The sequence below is a fragment of the Passer domesticus genome, chromosome 1 (assembly GCF_036417665.1).
Source record: "Passer domesticus isolate bPasDom1 chromosome 1, bPasDom1.hap1, whole genome shotgun sequence".
In the NCBI taxonomy this organism is placed as follows: Eukaryota; Metazoa; Chordata; class Aves; order Passeriformes; family Passeridae; genus Passer; species Passer domesticus.
In genome coordinates, this window is record NC_087474.1 from 113,775,091 (window position 1) to 113,800,752 (window position 25,662).

General features: G+C 35.8%; 1 protein-coding gene across 3 annotated transcripts in view; it reads right to left on the reverse strand.

Annotated features, from left to right (window-relative positions):
- ROCK1 (Rho associated coiled-coil containing protein kinase 1) overlaps window positions 1-25,662 on the reverse strand; it is an 83,888-nt gene that overhangs the window by 30,543 nt on the left and 27,683 nt on the right. For all 3 annotated transcript variants that reach the window (XR_010369334.1, XR_010369333.1, XM_064434760.1), the window contains exons 2-15: window positions 20,992-21,073; window positions 17,185-17,285; window positions 16,236-16,373; window positions 14,819-14,994; window positions 11,955-12,039; window positions 10,169-10,313; window positions 9,753-9,891; window positions 9,237-9,328; window positions 8,897-9,056; window positions 6,452-6,518; window positions 2,902-2,990; window positions 1,284-1,332; window positions 566-701; window positions 90-181 (exon numbers count right to left, since the gene is read on the reverse strand). Coding sequence is in view for 1 of the 3 variants with exons in the window: in XM_064434760.1 (XP_064290830.1) it covers window positions 90-181; window positions 566-701; window positions 1,284-1,332; window positions 2,902-2,990; window positions 6,452-6,518; window positions 8,897-9,056; window positions 9,237-9,328; window positions 9,753-9,891; window positions 10,169-10,313; window positions 11,955-12,039; window positions 14,819-14,994; window positions 16,236-16,373; window positions 17,185-17,285; window positions 20,992-21,073 (1,551 nt within the window). In the remaining 2 variants the exon portion in view is untranslated. The remainder of the gene's footprint in view (window positions 1-89; window positions 182-565; window positions 702-1,283; window positions 1,333-2,901; window positions 2,991-6,451; window positions 6,519-8,896; window positions 9,057-9,236; window positions 9,329-9,752; window positions 9,892-10,168; window positions 10,314-11,954; window positions 12,040-14,818; window positions 14,995-16,235; window positions 16,374-17,184; window positions 17,286-20,991; window positions 21,074-25,662) is intronic.

Here is a 25,662-nt window from a genome sequence, read left to right on the forward strand (position 1 = left end):
AATATAAAGATTATGGAGCCAGTTTTGCTACATTTGAATGCTCAAATCTAAGAAAGAAATAATGAAGACAAGGAGCACAAACAACATACTTGTTTTTGTAACTGTGTTATCTTCTCATTTGAAATTTGCGAATGCTGGCTGATTTTTTTCAAGTCTTCCATCTGATCTTTTAATGTGGACACTAAAGAGAAATTGCACCATTAATACAGCATACTATAAAAACCTTAGGGTTTTATTCTTGTTTTTTTACACAAACATGCTCCAAAATATTGTTTTGTATTGACAGGTCTTTTGTTGACTTTTTGCTTCTTATATATATTCTTATATCAAATTTTGTGCTTGCAGACCAACAACACAGCAGAGTGTTGCAGAGCACAGAATTTGAAAATAAGAACAAAAAAATTGTGTTCAAATAAAAATGACCTCAAAATCTGTGTTCATTATTTGAAGAGATCCCTTTTCAAATCTTAGAGTTGCACAGCACTTAAGATACTATGACACTAAATTATTCCCCAGAACACATCATATACGTCCTCAGTGTCAATGTTTGGACAATATTGCTTACCTTCATTTTCCACATTACGTCTTTTTTCATTCTCTTGTTCAAATTTTCTTTGGTACTCATTTATCTTATGTTGTAATACCATCTTTTCCTTTTCAATCTGCGACACTGTTGTTTCCAAGTTCTTCCTTTGATTTCCCTAAAATTAGAAGAATTGGTATTTTATACTTACATTTTAAGGAATAATCACTAAACAAGTTGCATGATCTCTGCAACTAATTAAACATGGAAACTGATGCATTGTTTCAAATGAATGAATTACCGGCTTCCTTGGAAAGGTTTTCAGAAAAGACAGCTTTTTAACTGTCTACATGACAAATTCATACAATTACTAGAAAAATTGTTTTTAGTTTATATCTAAAGTAACTACTAAAATTATTATCAAGAGACAAGAGAAGGACTCAGTGGAAAATCACCTGCCTTTTTTTAGTTATTGACTTTGATAAACTCCAGAAAACTTGCAACAAGCAAGACTAAGTGAAATATTTACAAGAGTAAACAGAAATCAGCATGACTAACAGAAAGAAAAGTTTTTGTAAATGGCTACAAATAAAAATGCATTCTCCCAATGTTATGTATTGAAACATGATCATTAGGTCTCAAACCTGAACACAGAACAATTTTTTTTAGTCACAGAAAAAATGTCTTAGAATTATGAAAGTACTATTCCTAACTCCACTCTTTACCCAGTTAAGGCATCTTCAGGGGGGAAAAATATTACCTCTTCATCCAGTTCTTTCATTATCTTGTCTAGCTTTATGTTTGAAGATCTAAAAATAAAACAGGATCATTTAACAGATACATTATACATACTGTCTTTTCAGTGAAATGATTTGTGACCATTATTAAAGTGAATGTTAATATTTTGACTAACGTGATTTTGTAATGAACATTTAAAGCTGAGAAAGACAATAAATCATAGCAAATAATTTGTAAAACATATCACTAAGTATTTATCAGCTTTGTTACAGATTAAATATGTGAAACTTTAGGTGCCACATTTTATCCCTTAATCTGCAAAAAACAGTGTATGTACACAACAGGTTACCCTTAAGATTAGACTACCCTGTTAAGCTGCTGAAACTTCCTCTAGTTATGACCTCAAAATATCTAAAATAGCTCATTAATTCCACAGGAGACAGCTCCCTACTACAGATAAAGGTATATGAATAATATTATTTGAAAGTCTCTCTGTTGAAGCAATGCATTAGAAGACTGAACTACAGAGAAAGTGTGGCAAAACACACATCATTTAACTGGCAATAGCACTGACACATCCATTGCATTTCTGCAGGCAACCATCCCTCTTCAAAGAGGCAACAAAGAGGACCCAGACAAGGCTGCCTGGCAGGTACAAAAAGAGGCAGTTACAATAGTGAGGGTTATCTCCTATCTACTAACTCTGCAGTGAATGGCAGGACATAGCAGAAGACACAGGTGTGCTCTGACAACTTCAGTAGTACTGCAGGAAGACAGCTACTGAATATCCCTCAAGAATGTACATGCTGCTTGTGGAGAGCAATCAGAACGTGCCAACAGTGAGCTTGTGTTTAAGTAAGCAACAGTGTCACACAGCCTGAATTCCCACTAGACCATTTCAGTTACCAGTTTACACCTGAGGAGCCTGTACAGCTACACATTAGGGTTCTAATTCACAAGTCTAAATTCTTCCTGCAGCATATACCTAATGTTGCCTCCTGGGATTATTTAATTCTTCAGGAAAAGACTCCAAAGGGAGAAGCTAACTGAAGAGGAATTTAGTTTGCATGACTAAGTAAAAATGTCTGATTATCAGAAAGGGAGAATCTCAACTGTTTGTTCATGTGACTGCAAGAAAAATGCCAATTCTCACATAGCTGCCACTTCAGCATGGTAGAAACAGAATTTCAGAAAGCAAACTGTTGTCCTTATATGTCAGCCATAGGAAAAAAATATTGGTTTTCCAACAAGTACCCTGTATTTCGAAAACATCTAATTAATTTTAATAATCCAATATATGCCATATATACATAATTTCACATTTTCAAAAAAAAACCAGCACGGTGAGCGTGTACCTCAGTCCAACAAAACACATGAATACAGAGATATCAGGTAAACTGAAACACTTAAGTGTTCAGAAAGAACATGTGTTCATGTGTTACGTGGCTGTCAATGAAAACAAAAATTTCTTTATACCATACTCAAGAAAATTTTAGAATTAATTAAATCTTGCCTGGAACTCCCTTGGAGAACTACAACACCATTCTTAGTGTTATCCTGGTAATCCCTAAAGCAGTACCACAGAACTGAAGTGTCAGATATACTTAAATTATGTAAACAATTGAAGTTCAAAGTCTCACCTGCACTTCTGCTCCATTTCATCTTTCAACTGCATTTCATTATGTAGCTGTTCTTCCAACTCATAGATCATCTTCTGCATGTTTTCCAGCTTTACATATATATTTGTACATGAAAGAACATGCATTAAATTTAGAAACTTTAAAAAAGTATTTCATAATATTCAGTTCTGCTTACATTGTATCACAGCTTACTTTCTTCTACCAAAATAAGACATTTTACCTTATTAAAATATGATGCATGTCCCATCCTCCCTGTCCCCCTGCCTCCAATTTAATTACAAAAAGTAAGACCGTTTTTTCCATTTGTATGCACATGAAATTTCAGGTATCTTCAAAATTCACAGGGCTAAGCTAAATCAAATCCTCCTTGTTTTACATATCTTCAGTACCTGGCTAAAGATATTACTGCAAAAATGTAAGAAAGCACTTTAGTAAGTCTCAAAATTTCTTCTAGCATGAACTACCACGTGTAGTTTGCAATGTATCCTCAAGCTCCCAGCAAGCTCAGGAAGCAGAACCAGGCCAGTCAGTTACTGGCAATGGGGAGAAAGTGCTCTCACCACTTTAGTCAGAGGTCATTTTTATAGCTAGAACTCTACCAAGCTTTGAAAGATAGTAACAAACTTCAGATGTTAATATAGCACATTACTGCATAGCATGTACTGTTTGCCAGCAGGATAAACTCAGAAATTCATTCCTTTCATGTAGTCTCAAAATATCTATCACCTTCTATTGAATAGGCACAATAATCCCATTCCAACATCAAAATCCTCATTTAACATGATGGTGTCGGCCTTGAAGAAGCTCATCAAGTCAACCTCATGTTGATTCATTATAAACCTTTCCACTGATATTGTAAAGATTTCAGCCTATTTGATTTTTATACATTTCCCTCAGTGCTCTTGGAACTGCATAGAGAAGCACTAGATTCCTAATCCAGACTCTCTTCAAAGCAACATATTAAAGTAGTTCTGATGCTTTGCTTTCTTGTTTCCTGTTTTAACTCCAAAATCTAAAAAAAACTTCAAAAAATTAGACATTTCAGCACTTAACAGAGCAGCTCTGGAAAACAAATTACTGGTGTGACATAGAACATAACACTATGTAGATCAGACAATGCTTGTAGTTAAAAAAAAGGGATGGCTTCTAAATCTAGACTTTGAGGACAAAGGAAGGACCAGTACACAATGCATTTATCTCCTTGGTCAAACCACTGAGAAATAAAGCAAGAATCAAGACTACTTAAAGGCTCTCACTGTAATAAGAAAGGACCACAGCAAATGCCCCAAAACAAAGGATAACAAAGGTTGAATGTGATTGCTCTTCCATTTCCTTTTACTCACGTTATAGCCCTTCCAGACAGGGTGCACAGAGGAACTAAATGGGATAGATGAGAAACAGGTCTAAAAAGACATCTGGCAACTGAGGCCTTTCTGTACTGACTCCGACTAGCTTGGACTGCTATCGCATCCTCTTGCGTCTCTCTGTCTCTGCATGTTCTCACATCAGGCTGTACCCCAGGGACCCATCTGAGCTTGCTGAGCAGTCTAATTATATCAGTAGAGACAACAGGCTTCCGGACAAAGTTCTGCACAATCTGCTATCAATAGACTAAAGAATACCTCAAGAAAATCCTGAGTTACAATTAACTCAGTAGAAAAGCACGCCTTTTAGTTTGCTCTTGGTTTTCATTTTGAGTAGGAAGCAGGGAGGAAAGGAAAGAAGAAAAGCCTGTCTGCAGCAGAGAGGTAAAGAAAAATCTCTCTGGAACTGTAATACTTTTTTTTTTCTTTTTTCTTACTCACTACAGCATAGGGAGTCTGGTTCTGTACCCTGAGCACTGAAGAAAACCTAAGATCTGGTACAAAAGAATCCGTTTATCTCCTTTTTCTTAAAATGTGAACAGTCTACAGGTGGTTATAGCAGCACTAAACCAAAGTAAGCAATCAGATCTTCAAAGAGGTTTGATAATCAATAAAAGAACATTGAATTATCTTTTTACACAACATCATGGCTGAATTCTGTTAAGTTTTACACACTCGCAAAACAATTAATTTCTTGGAAATTTGTGGCACTCATGTCTTTCCCCAAAGACATTCAAAACACAGATGTCAAAATGCAGAGAGACCAGGTAGCATCTTGTGTTGTATTTCCAGAACTAATTAATTTGCTAACCATGTGCCAACATTACCAACATTTCGTTGCAGCATGTAATGAAAGAAAAACAGCTGAGAAAGAACTGTGGGGGAAAAATACCTTGTAATAAATACTTAACATTGATTTAAACCTTCCTATACCACTCAAATTCTTCCAGACCTTCACCTCCCAAAACCACAAGACATTGTGATGTCTGACAATACAGAATATGTCTGACAATACATTATTAAGGATTCTTCAACTACACACTGAGTAGTATTCCACTGAGTATACCAAGTCCATTCAGTAACACTCTTCAAAGTCAGCCAAAAGCCAACACACAGTTTTAAGTACTTTCAAATATTGGAAAGTCTAGCTTTGTTTTTAAATTTTACTGTATCAACAGTCAAACACTTATAAGGAAAGTATATCAAACACATCAATATACATTAAAAAATCAAGACATTTCAACTATTAAATTCAGTTGCCCAGCAAAGGACATAACCAGTTCCCCTGCCCTGTAGAAATTTTCTCTGGGTAGTGCCATGTGTCATTAAACCTTTTCATTGCTAGTTTAAGAGAAAAGGGAACACAGATCACTATATTTTCTACTCTCAACAGAAAGTAGAACTAAATACTAACATAGTAAATCACAGTCAAAGCCAAGATTTATTTTGAATTATCAATTTTTGACCATGGACCATTTTTCTTCTGGAAAGAATGTAATTCGTAAAATATCAAACCATTTTGGGGAATAGTTTGATTTATATCAGGACTTACAAAGAGTCCAAGCACTCAATCAAGTCTCAAACACCTTAGTATATCTTCCTGGAAACCTGACTGCCGAGATGCTTGGGAATAACTGAAAGAATATGGGAGTAACTGAAAGAGTAAGTAACTGAAAGAATTCCTGGGCATTTCTTGCTAGGTGAACTGCTCTAGAAATGCAGATCACCAGTGCCCCAACTCCCAACAGCTTGTGGGGAAGGCCTGTGAAGGAGCAGAATGCCCAAACTTGGTGCATTGTCTCCCACTTTCCAATGAGTTCACTGAAGTCCAGACTCCATGCTTGCCACAAAGCTACCCAGGATCAATAAGGCACTCTAGAAACACTGCACAAATACTTTGATATTTCTAAAGATAAAAACTGTGAATCCTTTTCCACAAAAAGTTTTTGCTATTTTACTCAATTCAGGAAAGCCAATGTTATATTAAGAAGTGAAATTCTGCTTTTCCATTAACTTTATTAGGGAGGCCATACTAAAGACCTAAAAATCATGCATTGCTTTCATTGATCCCAAATACTAAGATAATCTGAGATATTTCTAACTCAAACAGTTTACGACATATATGCAGTATATGTTTATATATGCAGCAGACTCTTTATTAGCATACAATACAGATGAAGACATACCACACTTTTGTCCACATTGGAGCCTGTTCTGTTGTCATTGGAATTTTCTGCAGGGACACTTAAATACCTGCAAAAACATTTTCAAAGTTACATTTGAAGAGTTGTTTAAAGGTAAGATTATTAAAAAAAGATTAAGATAATACAGACATCCTAAAATATATATTGCTCCAAAATGTGGATAATCAAATAGCAACATAATCTGATTTAAGCACATTTAATTGAAAAATTCAATTTATTGAAAGGTTAAAGTACAAAGCTGCAATAGAAGGCCTCCAGAAAAAAAGGATTTCTGCCAAATACAATACAACCACTTTTATTTTTTTAATAACCATTAAAAAAGTCTTTGCTTTCCTTAGTTACAACACTCTCACTGGCTTCCATCCCATAAATATTTACTCAGGCACTTATGCAGCAAGTAGCAGTAATGAAGCAAAGTCTGCAGAGATTGTGTAACTTTCAACAAAGTTACTAAGAGTTCTACACACAAAAAGTTTGCCCTGAAGCCAGTGTTCTTATTTTATGTAAATGTTTTCTAAAAATACCATAAATTTCTAGCTGTGATGATTCTGGAGAGTTAGGTAAATACACAAATTACTGTTTTCAAATTCCTTTGGTACTTGATGTGATATTCTTGGCCTGATAACTGATCTAAAGAGACAAAGCATCTATTAAGTGCATCAGATTACGTGAGAAATAACACTCCAACACATGAACTGAGAAAGATCGACACATCTTTTTTGTTTCACGTGGGTATTTCCAGATATCAAAAAACCTCTCCAAAAGATCAAGGAGAGCAAAATCAAAGGCATCTCCAAACCATGGTCAAATTAAACATCAATCCAGCTTTCAGACAATCAAATGACAAAGTGGAAATGAGACAGTTTCCTATGGAAACAAGCTTGCTGTTTGGAGTACAAGAAGCCACCATATTTTACACACCAGGGTTGTTGAGCAGTAAGAATGTGATACTTAGACAGGCACAGCACCAGCTCCATCAAATCTAGAAGAGAACTCACAAGCCAAATAGGGCTACAAAGTGTTCTCAACTGGTATTCCTAAATCTGTGCTAACATGTCCAGATACAGACTTATTTTTCTTTCAATGCTTGAACTATTCTCAGTACAGAAAGAAAACAGAAGTTAGGATTACATGAATTAGGATTAGCACGAATAGTCATTTCAGATTTTTCAAGACAATCACACCAGCAGAATATTACGGGACAAAATTCAGTTCTAGGCCAGCATCATAGGTTAGTAAGCCTACAAAGTTATGTCAGTAGCAGAGGGCAGCAGAGCTCCTCACTGACAGCGAGAACACAGCACTTAGCTCTCTTGAATTTCTGATACTGTCCCCCAAAAAGGAAGACAGGGAAGGAAGAAATTCTGTTATTAACATGCTCCTAAATATATCCCAAAGTATTCCTGCAAGGCAAAAACTAAAACTTTTCAAAGTTACAGACTGAAGTGAGAACAATAGGTGAAACTCTTGAACTGCTGAACTCACCCAAAGTGTACAGAAAGCCTGCAAGTCCTTCTACACCTTACCATGGCAAAAAGTAACAACAAATCCAACTCTTTGCAGAGATGGAAAGAATTTCACCACAGGCTTGGAAAAGTGTTTCCTCTTCTACGCAAGGACGAAAACCAGATTTATTTCCTTTAAGATTTTCCTACCCAGAAATGCTATTAAAACTAACAGTCTCTATCTGACAGTTCTACTAGAAGTTTTAGCCCATTTTAAGCCTGACTGACAACACAATTAAGAGCAGCTTTCTAAGTATTAAAAAGTTACTGAGATTATTGAATGTAAATGTAGCTATCCATAGAGCCTACAATAATAATGACTGTTGAAAGCATGAATTAATACAGCTTTAACTGATGTCATTTAGAAGTCTTAAGCAATAGTGAAAGCCGTAAAGCATCACGATCTCACTCTGTCAGTGGATGTGTACTTAAAAAAAAAAGAAAAATTATGAAGCAGAAAGCAGGCAAGTAGGAAATATTTCTAGTAAGCCAAGGTTTAATTTACCACACACTAAAACACTGATGGAAAGTATGGAAACTTCACATTCAGCTCAGGGACAGTAATATGCAGTAAAACAAATGGACTTTCAAACCCTGGTTCATGAGTCTACACACAATTCAGTGCTCTGCAGGCAGCTCTGCCTGGTAGTGGCAAAGGTGGATTTTCTTTCTGAGCTTCTGCAGCATCACTTCCAAATCTTCTCAATGCAGAATAGGACACTCAACAACACAATGTGATATTTTTAAGGTAATGACGTCTAGCAGTACTTGTATTAAAATACAAGTGTATTTTTAGTGTAATTTTTAGTATTCTGAATGACTAGTAAGTATCTGAATAGATTTAAAGCTAGATATTGGTTGTTAAGAGTCAGAAACACTGCCAACAAAGAATACAACATTAATTTGCTTTCTGCACACATACCTACGGTTGCTGTAGTACGTAAATCCTACAAAAGGAAGCTGGTTGCCCACAAATGCTTTTGGTATGGGAAATGTTTCTTCCTCTCCTTTGTCTTCTTCCAGATCATCAAAATTACTAGTGTCAATGTCACTACTTAAGTCCGGCACAACTGGAGCTACAGCTAGAAAAATGCAAAATAGTATGGTGATAATCAGTACATCACTCAAGTCACTACGAAAATCTTGCTTGGTACAGAGCAAATAAAACTTTAAACTCCTTTCAACAAAATACACCAGGCCTTTTGCTAACATGATACATAGGTAGGCCAGACAACCATTTCTGAGAAAAGCACTATACTTACTGTCTCTGAGTGTTTCCCAAGCCCATTGATCATTTTTGAAGAAAAGATGCCGTTTAATTTCTTCTACACCATTTCGTCCTAGCCTCACTTCCCTGTTAAAAAGTGTTTTGATTAAACATGTGAGATTCGATAAGTTATTCTGAAGGAAAGACTCATTTTAAAGCATAATCTAACAACAGAGACAATAAAATACCTCTCAAGCTATGGTAAAATGTACACATAACACAAATATTTTCATAAGAAGATCTCTATATGAGCAGAGCAGCCACATTTCAGAACACAGCCTGGTTTTAACTTTTGTCTGTGAGAAGCTCAGCTACTTCAGTTTCCACCATCGTGGACAGCTCAGGCAATTGCCAAATTGTTACACCACACTCATGCCCAGGCACTAAAAATTTCACTTCTCCTGAGCAGTTTAAAAATGCACACAAAACAAATATTTATTTTCTTTCCAACGTGACAAGAAATACTCTGATTGAAGGCTTATTTTTATTATGAATAAAATATAAACCTTACCTATCAGTTAAAAAGGCACAAATGAGGTTTTTTGCCTCTTTAGAAATGTCACTGTCATCAGGGAAAGTAAGGGAGTTCTTATGGTTCATAATCTTACTGTACGTTCCAACCAAAGAATCTGCATAAAAAGGTGTATCACCTGGAAAAGCAGAACCACAAACACGAAAAAGAAGATCAAAATTATTGTAGACTTGATTTGCAGTATCTGAATTACATATACAACAATGTATGCAACCAAGTGAACAAGAGGCAAGGACAAATGTTTGAGAACTTTGCCAGAATTTTTCTAAAATACATTCTGTAAATGCCAGGATCTGTAAACCACAGCTCATGCCAGAAGAGCAATAATGTTAAAAACAAGAGCGATGGGAGTCTAGTTAAGTAGTGCAGTCAATTCTGATGATCCTACTACTCACCTACAAGCATCTCATACAAGAAGACTCCAACTGACCACCAGTCACATTCCCGCCCATAGTAACCATCCCCTCCCTGGGATTTCAATACTTCAGGAGAGATGTAGTCTGGTGTTCCCACAGCTGTGTCACATCGTACCATTCCTTCCTACAAAACAGAGGAAAACAGCCAGGCCCAAATATAAGATCCAAAATTGCCAGTAAGTTCCACGAGCTTATGCAGACTAAGCAACATCAACAGATCCACATAAAATTTTGTCAACAAACATTATTTTAAAATGGGATTTTTAAAATATTTTTGAAGTCTAAGCTGCTGAAGCCAGAACAAAGCACTACATCTGTCAAACACAATGGAAGTTGCTTTAAAAACCTCTGTTAGTATCCAAGAAGTAATCAGAATTGCATCTAGGCCATGCACACAGCACACAGCCACTCATGCCAGTATAAATGTGTCATTTACTGACAGGATGTTCTGTAAACAGAGAAAGCTCCTCTGTTAGCATAAATGGGTCAACATCAGGGATTTTGATAACAGGAACAGCTGAACTGCAAGTTTTTGGCCTCTGACCCAAGATACTGAATGCTAGAAAGACTAAAGGTAGATAAGGTTTTGAAAATCTATGTAGAGAGACTTCAAAACAGGTAACAGATGAGAAGAGTGTTTGATGTTCCTCACACTCCTGAGAAAGTGCTCGCAGAAATGAGATCAGTCACACAGGAGCTGTCATCCAGAATGCTGAAGGTGTAACCACATAGCCCTTTCCAGTGCCATTCAGGCACTTCTGAAATAATCCTATGCCATTCCTAGAAATGGATCAGTGGAAAAACTTGCATAACAATACATAACTAAACAAATAAAATAAATACAAATGTAGTGCTGCATATGCAGCAAATCCTAAATTAAGCTCCTATGCTGAGCAGTTTTTCTTCTAGAGAACAACCTTTTGTTTTCAAAAGACCAGAGAACCAAAAGACTAGGTTCAAGACCACTATGATTTTTACACACAGCCTGAACTTGGTTTTCATTGGTGCCTTTTACTCAGCAGCTAAGTACAACAGTTTATTCAAATCTCCTGGAATATGATGAAAACATATTGTACATATTACACCAACTCTACTAAGTACCATGTATTTCAAATTTCCACAATATGTTTTCCTCAAATATACACGCAGGCTGACACAAAGCAGTCAGTTTTGTGTAGGGAACAACAGTGCTACACAGTACTTGAATACATGTTGCAAAACACTTTTTTAATGACCTCAGAATACATTTTTAAAAAGTAAATAATTCTATGACATCTACTTCCTTCAGATTTGTCCTCATGCTATATCAACAATGGCTAATAAGTAAAACTGGTATTCAGCAACTGGCATGACAGTTTTGATTCTTTAATTTCTGGCAGACAACATAAAAATCATCTCATTTCTTTGCAGCAACTTTTCATACCAAAAGACGTAAAGGAATAACCTTGAGCATCTAGAGACAATCAAAGACTTGACTTCAGAAAATAAAAAACTTCAGAAAAACTTCTCTAAAAAACAGTACTTGAAGAACCATTTCTGCACTTTACATTGTCACTGAATAAGATGCATGAATCACAGAATCATAGAATGGTTTGGGTTGGAAGGGACCTTAAAGATCATCTAGTTCCTTTCACTAGGCCATGAAGAACAATAACAGAGTACACTCTTCTCATGTAGCTTAAAACTTTCCAGTATCTTTTCTTTTCACTTTTAAGTATGTTTTCCTTTCATAAACAGAAAAGTGAAATTACAAACATATGTTTACCTTGTTCATCTTCATACAAGTACCAAAATCTGCTAATTTTAAATGACCAGCTTTATCTAGCAGCATATTATCAGGCTTCACATCTCTGAAAGAAAAATACATATTTTAAAAAGTAAAAATTCAATTTAATAGATTTAACTTATAAAAACAATGGAAGTCAACTGCTTTTCAGATGCAACATGTTATGGAAAAACAACAACATTAAAGCACCACTATTGCCTCCACTTTTTTTGCTTTCTCTAGAGACTGCTGAACAACATTTTTAAAAATTAGAACACGTGAGAATACAGCCTTAAGTCACCAAATTTAATAGATCTGGACACTAATCTTGAACCTCAAGTTCCTACAAAACACTCACTGGTTATGTCAAATAGGCATTGAAAACATAGCTTCTTTCCTGTACCACTTCTATTTCAATGGAACAACTGAATGTCATTTTCAAAATTCTATTATTGTGAACAAATATTTTCCTGTGACTGAAGAGGAGTATTAACTTATACCACTCTCCAAGTACTTCCATTATAGAAGTTTTCATAAACTGACTGGTAAAGTGCAGTGTGTTGATGTCATTGAACACACTGAAGCAGAACAGCAGTAAAAAACAATTACTAAGATAGCGTAACACAAATTTCAGGAGAAAGTATATTTCTCCTGAAGTATACCTCAAAGGAGAGACCTCAAGGAAGAACTCTGGCCATAACTGTCAGATGAAATAGTGCAAATGTACCAGTACATCACAGAATAATTTTGTTTAGAAGGGATTTTTCTAAGACTCTCAGTTAGCTGCCTGATCAAAGTATAGCTGCAAAGTCAGATTGAACTTCAAAGTTACATTAGGTTACTCAGGGTCAAATCCAGGCAAGTTTCCTTTTTCTGAGGATGAAGAATCCATAAGCTCTCTTGTACTGTTTGACCTCCCTCATAGTGGGAAAAAAAACCTCCTAATGAATAGCTAGATATTCCCCTGCTACAACTTGTGTCATCCATTGCCTTTCATCTTTTCACCATGCAACTTCAAGCCTGCTCCACCTTTTATATAAAATCCTGCTGGGCAGCTGGTGACTAATGCTTTCTGTCCTGCCTGAACAGTGTTCATGTTGTGAACAGAGACAGTGTTGATCCTGTCACCAAACCTCTGGGGAACTGCTGGTAGCTGACTGCTGCTGGACAGCCCAATCTACTCAAGGAGTAGCTAGCCAGTTCTACCTGTTCAAAGGGTGCCTTTCTAACCCAGCTACATCTATTACCTTGCTGAAGTCAAGACAAACATTATCTGCCTCATCACTGAAGCATCATCTCAACACAGAAGGTAACTAGTTTGGGAAGACATGTATTACCCTTCATAAATCCATGCAGGCTGCTCACAATCCCCTTCCCATCCACATCCTTGGAAACTCTTTCCTGAAAATTTAATCCAACTGCCCTTAGGCTGGCTTGCCTTCAGCTCCTCTCTCTCTTCCCAGCCCTTCTTGGAACAAGACAGGTGTGCCATTTGTTTCCTTCCAGTCATCCGGAATCTCCTAATTCCCACACACCTTCCAAGCTGACAGAGAGCAGTATCATGAGGCTACTTGGCAGCTCCCTCCCCACCCACGGCATGTCCCACCGTGTGCCCTGGACATGTGCATATCCAGTTTGCACAACTGGGACTCAGCTTGATCATCCTCTGCCAGAGCAATGCTTTTCTCTTCCAAGCTCTGCCACTGGGCACAGCATCTGAGAGGCCTGAAAGCAGATCTTATCAATGAAGGCTGGGCAAAGGCAGCACCTCAGCCATTCCCAAGTCCTTTGTCACTCGGTTCCTGACCCATTAAGCAGTAGGCCCATATTTTCTTAAGTTCCTTTTCATTCATCAGAGTTGAACAGATTAACTACAGGGGAAAACAAATTAAAAAAAAAATCTCCTGATTTCAAAATAATCTAAATTTTCATGAAAAAAACCTCTCTGTGCTGCTGCCATCTTCTAATGCCTGCTTTTTGAAGCTTGCAATACACACTTACAAATGGTTCATTCAGCCAGATAATTTACCCATTAGATGCAGCATAGCTACATAATTAATGATGCTCTAGATCCTACTCAAGCAATGGATTAGTAGTTTATTTTGCTTTGTATTAGCCGTTTTTGCAAAAACTTACATGTTAACACTGATCTTGTGACCAAATCACAAACTGAAAGTGTATATACTACAGCATATACTACACACTACTCAAATTCTTCCAGTATTTTTTGTTGAAAAATTTATTCTTTGGCTCCCAGTTAATATAATTAAAAACTAGAAACAGATACAAGTTCAAATATCAAAAAGAAAACTTCGTAACCTATCCAAGAAAAGACTACATTTCACTTTAAGGCAAGTACATAATATGAAACTAATCCAAGTCCCTTTGCTCTGCATCTCAATTTTCCATCTTGCCCCTCAGAAGAAAACATATGGCTGGGAGATTTTCCTCACATTGTTCACAGATTCTTGCTTAATGGGTCACTGAGGCTTCAAATGCCTAGCAGAGAAATAATTCCTAACAGTGGATACTACTGTGATCAAGTTCCTTGAACAGCTTTTTCTAATCAAAAGAAAAGAACCACTTTGGGGCCAACATGCTCACACCATTTTTGTTCTTGTTATCTCTTGGTAAAGTGGGACAATTTTATTACTCCCCAAACTTGAGGAACACCAGCCTGCTGAAAACCTTTATTTTGACTATATCACCTCAGACTTACAGTTTCTGAGGCAACAGCTTTTCAATTTGTAAGATGGAATAATTATGGAATAACAATAAAGAAGTAGTGTATGCTGCCTGAACTGAAGTGATTCTGGCAGCATCAGGAAATAAACAACCCCACATAACATCTTTTTCTTTCTCACCTGTGTATAAAACCCATTGAGTGAATTGCATCTAATGCAAGTACAACTTCAGCAGTATAAAATCTTGCCCATTTCTCTGGAACATCGTAGTTACTCATTAAATTCACAAGGTCCCCACCAGGCATGTATTCCATCACCATGTAAAGGTAACGGTCATCTTGGAATGCATAAAATAACTGCAAAAAAGCAAAACCAAAAAAGAAGCCAGTTATGTTACAGTTATCTTTAATACTTTGCTTGTTCGCAAATCAAAGGCACTTCCATGAAAGCCAATTTCCAAAGTAATAGAATTGCTACAATAACTGCAGCAACTCTGCATCATTCAGCAAACCTCCTAAAAAGAAGTTAACCTCTAGAGCCAGGTTCTCCATCCCTTTATATTACCCTGGAAGAAGTAGAGTTCAGGTTACAAATTATGATAAGTGAATTTGGTGCAAGGAATTTTGAGGTCATTTCAAAGAATGCTCATTACATTTAGACAAAACGTTTTCCTCTCTCACTGGGATGTTAGTTGACCCATATGCAAAGATGAAATTACTCTGTTGCAAACATCTCTCTGATTCTACTTGTATTCTTAGTAAATGTTTATTTTTCTATTGTCAACATTTATTTGTTATATAGAAAATGAGCCTAAACTTTAAACAATAAAAATAATTGACTTAAAGTTGCCAGTCCTCTGTTCAACATGAGTAGTGCAAGCAGATTTTTCTTTACTTAAAACTGTATAAAATTCCTGAGTTTTATTCTGCACAATCACACCCAGACAGATAATAAAGCAGTTTATTATTTGACCTGGGTAAATTTTGAATGAGTTTGTGTAATTCCAACCTAACAGAAGATTTTGTATGCTTAAGGGTAAGAACAGTTTAAATTAACAAGATGACATGTGCACACACAATGCTCAATGATTGGTTCAGGCATGTTCCTTAGAACTTCAAAGGCAGCAGCGCCTCCCAAAAAACTGTCAGTGAGAACACTGAAACGGGGAAAAAATTACCAGAGCAGGTATGATTTGCAAAGATACACACAGAAATTAGAATTTACAGAAGCTCTGTCTTAAGTACATATTTCTGGTATGCTTTCTGGTATGCTGGACAATTCAAATAAGTACTACAGAGCACATGCACCAAAATATATCCGGCAAAGAGTTTTAATAATAAAGAGGATAGTTGATCTTGCAAATTTGACAAAATACAGTTTGAAGCAAGTGTTATTCCTGCTCTTTTGTATAGCATTGCTATAAAAAATTGCTATTATCTTAGTCATGTATACCCTAGCAGACAAAAAAAAAAAAAAAAAAAAAAAAAAAAAAAAAAAAAAAAAAAAAAGAGACTTCAAAACGTATCATTCCAGGTCATGCAGTGTTGGAACCAAACTATTCTATAATGCTAATATTTTAAAAGCAGTATCACTTTACCTGAACAACCCAGGGACTATTAGCAAAAGCCATAATATCCCTTTCTTCCCAGAAGAATGCAGAATCAGATCTTTTTATCATCTCAAATTTGCTCAGAAGTTTCATAGCATACACTCTCCTTGAGGATTTATGCCTTACCTGTGAAGACAAATGTGACATACAGAACGTATTAGTTTGCCATATTAACACATGAAAAACATCACTGAAAACATTACTTTTCCTGCTTTACCATTTAGCACATTTTATAAGACTCTTCACATTACTATAAAGGACTGTATACTGTACATCCACAACATAATTACATTTGACAATGCATTACTTTTAAAATACTCGCTAGAACTTTTCAATACAGAAGTCCATAGGCACAGCAGTCACACAATCTGCATGTATGTGCCTTTAAAAGGACAAATATTGGCAGTTAGTGATGTTAAATACCATAAAGTTAAAACTATAAGCATTTTCCAGAGTTCATTAGCAGATGTGTATACTTGCTGCTGTATCTCCAGTTTCTCCCACCAGCACTTGATTAAATAAAGCAGGATTAACAAGCCTGGCTGCTAACCTATCACAAACAACACACATCTCTCATCTGTGAGAACTATGTCCACAAAAATCTGGTGTAGTCCCTGAACTGCCAGAAACTCTTCTAGCCCTTAAGACTTCAAGTGTCCACATAAACAGTGGTAAAGGCTAATTTTCTTGATTATGAGTAATACACATTCCATTTTAAGAGAGAAGACTACAATGCAAAACAAGAACTTGCGCAATTGGACAGGACTGAAATAGGACATTTTCAAAAACATTTCCATAAACTGGAAAGGAAAAGAATTTCATTGAGCCAAAGGCTTTAATATTTAAGACTGCATCTTCTGAAGACTACACTGAGAAACAGATGCATGAGCAAATACTACAGAATACGTTCAAATGTACAAATAGAAACTCAACTTACCAACTGAACCTCCCCAAATGCCCCTCTACCGATCACCTTCACCACTTCATAATCTTCAGCTTTCATGCGCAGATCTCTCATTTTATTTACTGTGTCTTTATCTACATGGAACAAAATTCACAATTCATATACAGTCAACTTAATTAAACCCGTTTGTCTAACTTCAATTTTTCACAGTTTTTAGAAGAACTGCTGCTCAAAGAACCTACATTGCCATTGAAAAATTCTCTGCAAGAATGCATGACCTTATTCTCACAACCAGTTACCAAATAACCAAATGCAGTGACTCCACTGTACAATCCTATTACAGGAGACCTTAATTTAGAAATTTCATTTAGAATATTTACCTTTAAAAAAGAAAAAAGCTATGCAAAAGTTTCCTATCCAGCATGATCCTGCTTGCAAGCTGATCAGTATAAAAGTATTACTTCTGAATAAATATGCAACACAGCTGGGAAAGTGTATAAAAAATACACTACAAGACACTTGAAAAAATATTTTTTGAAAAAAGTTATTCTTTTCTGCACTTTCATGATTGCTAATACTCAAAAAAGTAGATTTTAATTTAAAACATGCAGTGGGAATCACTGCAATTATTTATATAAACCTGTCATTCTATAAACTAGAATAATTTACAAACTCCCAGTGGACAGATATTCTAATTCTAATTCCAAATTTGGTAAAAGATTAAAACAGTCTATTTTAATCCATGTGGGTCAACACTGGCATGAGACTACGTAGAAAAGCTTCATGCTTCAGTATTTCTAAAAGCCAGGAAGTTCTACTAAAACAGATATGCTTCTAACAAAAAAAATAATGCAATGGTATTTTATTTTCAAAAATAGTATTCTAGGCCTAGAAGCAAAGTGTAGAGAGAAGTAAGGACAAGGGAAGAAAAAGGAGGAGAAATAAAATATTTTAAGTCCATATGCTAAAAACCGATAAAACAGCTGACAGAAAATTATCATTAAATTTCTACCTACACAGGCCACAATCTAAAACAAAAGCTGCCTATCTACAATAAAAATTCAGTAAGATTTTATTACCTCAGGAGGAACAAACATAGTTCTGCTTGAATAAATACTCTGCGACATTATTATCTAATGTAAAGCAACCATTCACAATGTGTTTATAACACAGGCTTATTATGGTGTAAATTATAGCAAAACTTTTAATTCTGACAAATTCTGCCACATAGGGATCAAAATATTCAGTAGTTCCAACAAATAATGCATTGTCTTATTTGCTGTGGTGAGAACTGACTTACAGAAGAGAAGGAGCAAGAGTGCACAAAACTAAAATGCAGCAATTTTCATGACAGCAATTTTCTAGCTGTTGTTAACTTCCTGCCTAGTAATCTCACAACAGGAGGCTCACCTCTTCTGAACAAAAAAGCCTAAGCACAATATGAATCCTTTAAATGGTATTCAATCACAAGTACTGCCTTTGAACACAGCAGAATTAAGGAAAATACATCTGAAGAGCAACCCAAGCTAAGGATTTTAAAATAATGTAAGCCAAGCTTGTGATCAGTTGCAAATTGAAATTTACTGCTTGAGATACATACTAACACTCAGTTATCTTCAGACAACACCTTATAGTAACACCAGTGTTGGAAACTGGACCTCCATATTGTAAGATCCGTCAAACAAGGTTTATCAGGCTGCAATATACTCCAACAGGCAGTTCCTTATCTCCCAGAGCAGCGGAGGACCTGCCCAGCTTGTGCCCTATGAACAGCTGGGTGCTCCCACGGCAAAAATCACCCTCTCCCAACTCGCCCTGAACTTGGGGTACAGGCTCAGATGTGCCTTGAAATAAACTGAGTCACCACTGCCAAGCAGGGCTCTCAGATACCTCTAATACTCATTTCTTCATTCTTTTAATTCTATAGGGTAGAGAAACGATAAGGTTCTACATTTGCAAAAACTATCCTCACAACCTCAGCCGGCAGAGGCAGATTTTGGAGGCTCCACAAATATACAACATAAATTAGGGAGAAGTAAAGAGGGGATAAGGAGTGGTTCATAGGGCAATCAGTCTACAAAATAAAGGAAGCAAACTACCATTTTGTTTGCCATCCAAAAATTAATTTTAAATTTCTGCAATAACATTGCAAACCAGGCAGCTGATACTGCAAAAATATATGATACTGTTTAAAAACAGCCTCCTAATAAAATAAAAGAAATATGAAAATGGGGTTTTTTTTAATTTTTTTAATAGAAATTCAAGGCAAACTAAGATTTCAGTTCCCTCTAAGGCCACTACTCACACAGCCACAGCTTGCTTTCATATTTCAACAAACACTGCAAGTTAATGTTTCAAAGGAAGTTTGAAGGGAACCAATGTGTTCTGTTCTCCACCTTCAGATTACTTCAGGTCACATCTTACACAGTATATAATTTATACCTAAAAGATATTCATTATCAGGTTGTAAATGTAAAAGTTTTCTTCCACTCAGCCCCTACTGCAGAAGTGAAGCTTTTTGAGACTCACTAATGATTTCACTACTCATAAAAATTACATTCAAATTATCTGTTGCAATGAGTATTTCCTTTGCCTGATACAACTTCTCTTTTCTCCAAGAGTTTCACCACACCTTCTCAGTAAATAACTGAGTATACAAAATGTGCATGTAACTCAGCATATGGTATCAATACAGTTTGAACTGTGAAAAGTTAAACAGAACATTTGAGCTCAGGCTTTCAGCAACCAGCTTACGTGCAAATGAACCATCAAACAGATCTACTAGACTCAAATATTCACACAAATGGAGATTAATGTAAAATAATCACCACAAATTCACTATCACAGGTTAAAGTTGCACCCAATAAACCATCTGAAAACAAAACAAAACAAAAAAAATGCTCCACATAAATTTCAAAGTAAAGACAAAAATTATTTTTGTCAAATTACTTCTTATTTACCACATAAAAGATTTATTATAGAATTCGAATGAATTGTTTAAGCATGTAAAAATCTAACAGTATTAACTTAATTTCAAGTTTTGCCCATTTAGTCTACAGGCAGAAGTAAATCTTCAATCAGTAAACATTTCTGCCATGATCTTCAGAATTTGTCAGTTTGGCAGCCTTCAGAAAAGTTTTGATTCATAAATGCCTTTTTGGAGTTTTCTTTGTTTGTGTTTTGATTTTTTAAATTATGAAAATTATGGGACTATTATTTCTATTAAAAAACCAACTTTACTACTTTAAAGTGTCACTATCAAGTATAATGTGCAGGAAATCTGGCAGTGGAAAAACAGAGTAAATGAAGAGAATTCTGCAGACACATCAGCTGCATACACAAGTAAATGCATCAGCTGTGCAGTATAAAATTTTCATGAAAAGAGACCTTTCGTACTAAGAAACTCAAAAGCTTACAAAATAATGCTCCAGCCTGTTAGTGAACAAATATTTAATACAATTCCATTACATTGTACACATTACTATGACATTCTATTGTTAATTGCTTATGATATCCTAGTACATGAAAATAGAAAACAAGTTATGGGAATCCAGGGAGTTGCCCTAACAAAGACAAGAGGCCTTTCTCTTAAAAGGCTTTGTGCCACTTCAGACAAGGCCATTTACAAGGGCAACAGATTGGACATTCAATTGCTGGGGATGAGATTTACATAGGCAGCTGTCACTTCTCAGTGGGAAATAAATAAATAAGACTCCTGCACCCAAAACAACTTGTACCCAAAAACTCAATGCACTCCAAACCCCTAGCTGCCTTTCAAAGAGCTGGAACAGGTATTTTCTTTTTGATATTACAGACTTCTGTTATTTTGTAAATACTTACACCTGTTTAAGAAGTTATCAATGTTCTTGTTTTTTCTTAAGGCAGGAAAATCCAAGTCATACACCAAAGCATCTAATCCATCCTGAAAAAAAACAAACAAAACAAAAGCAAAATTAAGTATTTGAAAAATAATTACACATGCTGCTAGCTAAAGAGCCAAGTTAAAAAAACCAGTTGTCCCTATCAATCTTCCATGCAAATGAAATCATTCACATTTATTTAATGACTGCTAGCAGTTACATGAAACAGCTGTTACTCCTTCGCTTCCATAGGACTCATCAAAATTTAATTCCATGGGCTTTTATGTATTATTACCTTAATTAGCTCCATATCTACATGAAAATAATTACTTTTTCCAAATACAAAAAGAACAAACAACAGTTCTAATGAAGTTCAGTAATATTAAAAAGTCACAGTGCATCACACAGTAGGCACTTGAACATGAAATGGCAACTGGTAAACAGGACAAATATGGTAATTTAATTCACAGAATCAAACCCCTGTATTTCATCCACTGAATTCAGTGTGAATTCCCTTGAACACTACGTTGGGCTTTATACACTCCTATCTAAATCTAGAAACAAATAGCCACAAGCCCATCTGGCACTAGTACCACAGCATACATCCCTACAAACAAAAGCAAACCAAACACCATCATAAAACCCAACAGAAAAATACAACAAGGAAGGAAGTAGTTTTAAGGTCTCATTAAGTGCTGTGAACTTTGTGACATAGTTTAAGTCTAAGTTTGTCACTAGGTATAAATGACTCCTCAGTGGGTCGCACCTTCTTGGAGAAAGACTAAACCTAGTTTTTTTGGCTGAAAACCACAGATATGGCTTCAACTGAAAAATGATCATGTATTCGAGGAATTATGTAACAAAGAATTAAAGTGCATTAGGGAGTTCTCTCTCTCTCAGGTAAGTGTGACAACTGCAAAAACAGAGACAAAGGTCTTAAAATACAAATTGATGTATATTACTAAAGCATGCCAGAGATGTACTGCTATTTACTTGTCCATTCACAGCTAGGTGTTTCTGTTACCTACTTTTAACCTGCTTGGAGTGAGGTATTAGATCAGACATATCTTTGATCTGATCAGTTCAGATCTGACTAGACCTAATTTGATTGCTTTCAGCTTTTAAAAGGATTTTTCTATCCTTTTTTCAGGATTGAAAACTGATCCATCAGTCCTTGCTAAGTATACCAAGTAACGATGCCTGAACAAAAGCTAAAACATAAGCTTTTTGAAAGCTTATTTTCCAGGAATATATAGTTGAGAACACATTTTATTTAGACTGAAATATTAGTCTTTGATCTTTCACTTCAAATTCAAACTATTTTTCACCTCAGTCTTTACGACTGACTTTTAACTATAAAAAATCCCAAGTACTATCAAGATCAAAATTATTTCCTGGCTTGCAGTCCTCACTTTTAAAGTATGTGAGATAAGAATTATTTGCTTCACATATAATAAGCAGTGAAATATTGCTAGAATTTTAAAACAGGTAGCTGCAAGGATAATCAGAATTACTTTAAAGGCTGGATATTATTAAAATTGTCAATTTCATAAAACATTCCTTTTTAAGCTACCTCTGCCTACAATGGCTCATTTTGAACTAAGAAATGCTAAAATGAAAACTATACAAATAAAGAAAAGCATCACAGTAAGTCAGTTCTCTAAAATAAAGTCAGGTTTTGCATATTGTGCATTAAAGGATCATCTTTTTGGACTGACACTGATGATGAAAATAGAAAGCAAATAGCAAGGAAACAACATTAAACCAGTCAGTAGTAGAAATAATAGAGTAAGAGGCCAACAACAATTTGGACTCAAGACCAACGCAGAAATAAAGCTTTGCAGGCAGGGTAACTGTAATTTAGTGAGAAATACTTTGCAAACTACTAAAGGACACCTTTTCCAAAGACACGTGGGAAATACCCAGGAAATCCAGGAAAAAAAATTAAATTCTGTGGTTCTGTTGACTAAATTTAAGGGAGAACCATGATAACTGCTTGCACAGCAGTACTAAGTCCACTAGTAGCTTCTGAGCATTTATCTCCACGCTGTGTGAAGCAGTAGGAAAACACCAGCTAGGAGGCTGCTGGGTTCCATCCAGTGATTTTTAAAAGCAAATTAAAGAGATGACAAATGAACTGTCAAAATCTGGGGTTCAATCTGCTGTGAAGCCTTCCAATCTGTACAGTCAATTGATTTGTCCAGGTTCACAACTAGCACAAAATTTCCACTTGCCAAGCAGAACCAAAAATTCTCAAATCCTGCTTGGTTCTGGGGTCGTGCAATTATCTGTTTCAATTCAGGGCTTGCTTCAAAAGCCAAAATTCACTATTTTACTTGATAGGAAGGGAGGTTTAAAACACCAAATACAAAAATATGTGAAAAAAATGGCAGTATGTTTAAATTAATAACATTAATCTTACTTTTGTATCATACTTTTTCTTTCAAAATACTGAAACATAAGCCCATGCCTAAAGAAGCATAAAGTACAGAAAACTTAACGGTTTCCTTGGCGTCTCAAGCATGTTAGCTATTGTGTTATTTTTTAAAGTTTTAATTTAAAGATGGGAAAAAGTATACAAATTCCTTTTAACAAGCAAAAGCAAATTTCAATACTGTTTAATTCAGAATTCACCATGTACAATGTTTCCTGTTCTGTTCTTCACCTTCCAGTTCTTAGATATCAACTCCATCAATTAAAATACTTAACTCTGAAATACAGATTTAAGCTCTTGATCTTCCATTCATTTCAAATCATATTTCAGGATCATGCAAACAATATCTCAGGAAGCTACATGCCAAGAATATCTTATTTTAAAGGCTCTTCAAGAATCAGCTTCCCTTCACTACGGTATCCAGAGAATAAGCTAACCTGGTTCAAAATTTCCATTAAAAAAGGTAAGGATGGGTGATATTCTATAATTAATCCTTAACTCTCAAAATAATTATTTTCTTCAACTGAAGTAACCTTCTGAAGAAAAAAAAAAACCCTTGGTATTATTTTAGTGTCAGACTGCAAATGCAAGACTAAGCTTGAAGCAATTTTATGGAATCATAATTAATGGAAGTAAAATACTTGAGATACCTGGTGTAAAACATAAAGCATGAAACAGCCTACTTCACTTACATTAGCTAAAGCAGAGAACTTACAAACACTACAGGCTGTCCCAACACCAAGGGGAGCAGAGAAGCACAGCTATTTTTAAATGGTATCACTAGTGGACAAACAGGGAGGAGTGCACAAGCTCAAAGTGAGCGTTGGTTCAAAGGGGTGGGGAGTCAGAGATGGGAACATACTACAGAGTTGTAGAAATAATGGCTTGCAGAAAAAGGGTTAAGTCTAAATGAGACATGATCATTATTGCCAGTAGCTGCTGAGATAGCTCAGCTTTCTTCATTCCATCTTGGTCCGTCTTTCAACAGGTCATCGTTTTTGCCAACACAGAAAGGAAGGGACATCATCTTTCCATCAAGACCTATAGCAGCCATACTCTTCTCCTCTTAAAGGATGACAAGATGTCTTTATAACAGGCAACCATACCTCCAGTAGTTCCATGAACTGTATTAAAGCAAGACTGCCTCAATTTTATGATGGATCTTTCCTCCACTTGGATGGGTGCCATGTATTTTTAGTATGTATCTTCTTTAAATACAGCACATTCCATACTTCTTGGAAACACATACTGTGGCTTAGAGGTATTTTCAGCTAACACTAAGTTCTACCTTATTTTGTCATTACAGAGCAATTTTCCTGTTTACCTTTCAGGTCTACACAGACATTTTTCTTCTAACAGTTAAATTGGATTACTAAAATAAAAGGTTTATACCTCCATTTACATGGTAACAGTATTTCAGAGGTGATTAAAGAACAGGAAAAAAACTTCATTTCTTCAGTCAGTTTCATGGTCTGATACAGCCTTTTCTATATCACATTCATTCAATGAAATCATCAATAGTTTAATTATCTGTTTAAAAGACCTCATTTTATCCTTAAATTTTAAAGAGGGCACACTAGGGAGCCATTACAACATGCAGAGTTCTTCCTTATGAAAACAACAATTCCACATATTCTGTTGGTTGAATTTTGTTCATTACTACACCACTTAAAAGTTTTAAAGGTATAATTACATAGAATAAAACCAAAGGCCAGTCTAGATGCATAGACTGGCTCTGGAGGTGACAGTGCCCAGGAAAGAGGATATGAGCAAGCCCTGCTCAGATGTATGTGTGAGCCAGAAATGGCACTGTCATAGTTGACTGCTGTTTCGTCAACTATGACAAGAATTTTCTAGGCAACATTTTTTTTTTGTGATTTTTGTCTAAATGTTTTCTCCACTGTATTTACAGCATTGCACAGATATGAATTCCACCACCTATAGGCTATACAAAAGTGTATCTCACCTCGAGCTTACCACTCTTCAGCCAAAAAAGAGACAATGACTCTTCACCCACCTCACCCAAGACACAGCTTTACACACTTGCAGCATTTCTGATGAACTCTCTTCCAATTATCTTCGTATGAAAGTTATTTCAATTCCCACCATCAACGCCCGCTGGTGATTTGTTATTTCCACCATGTACATTTTTATTGGGGCAGGGGCACATGTGGAGAAACTGCACATTGTGTTTAAGTTGTGAGTACTCTGCAAGTA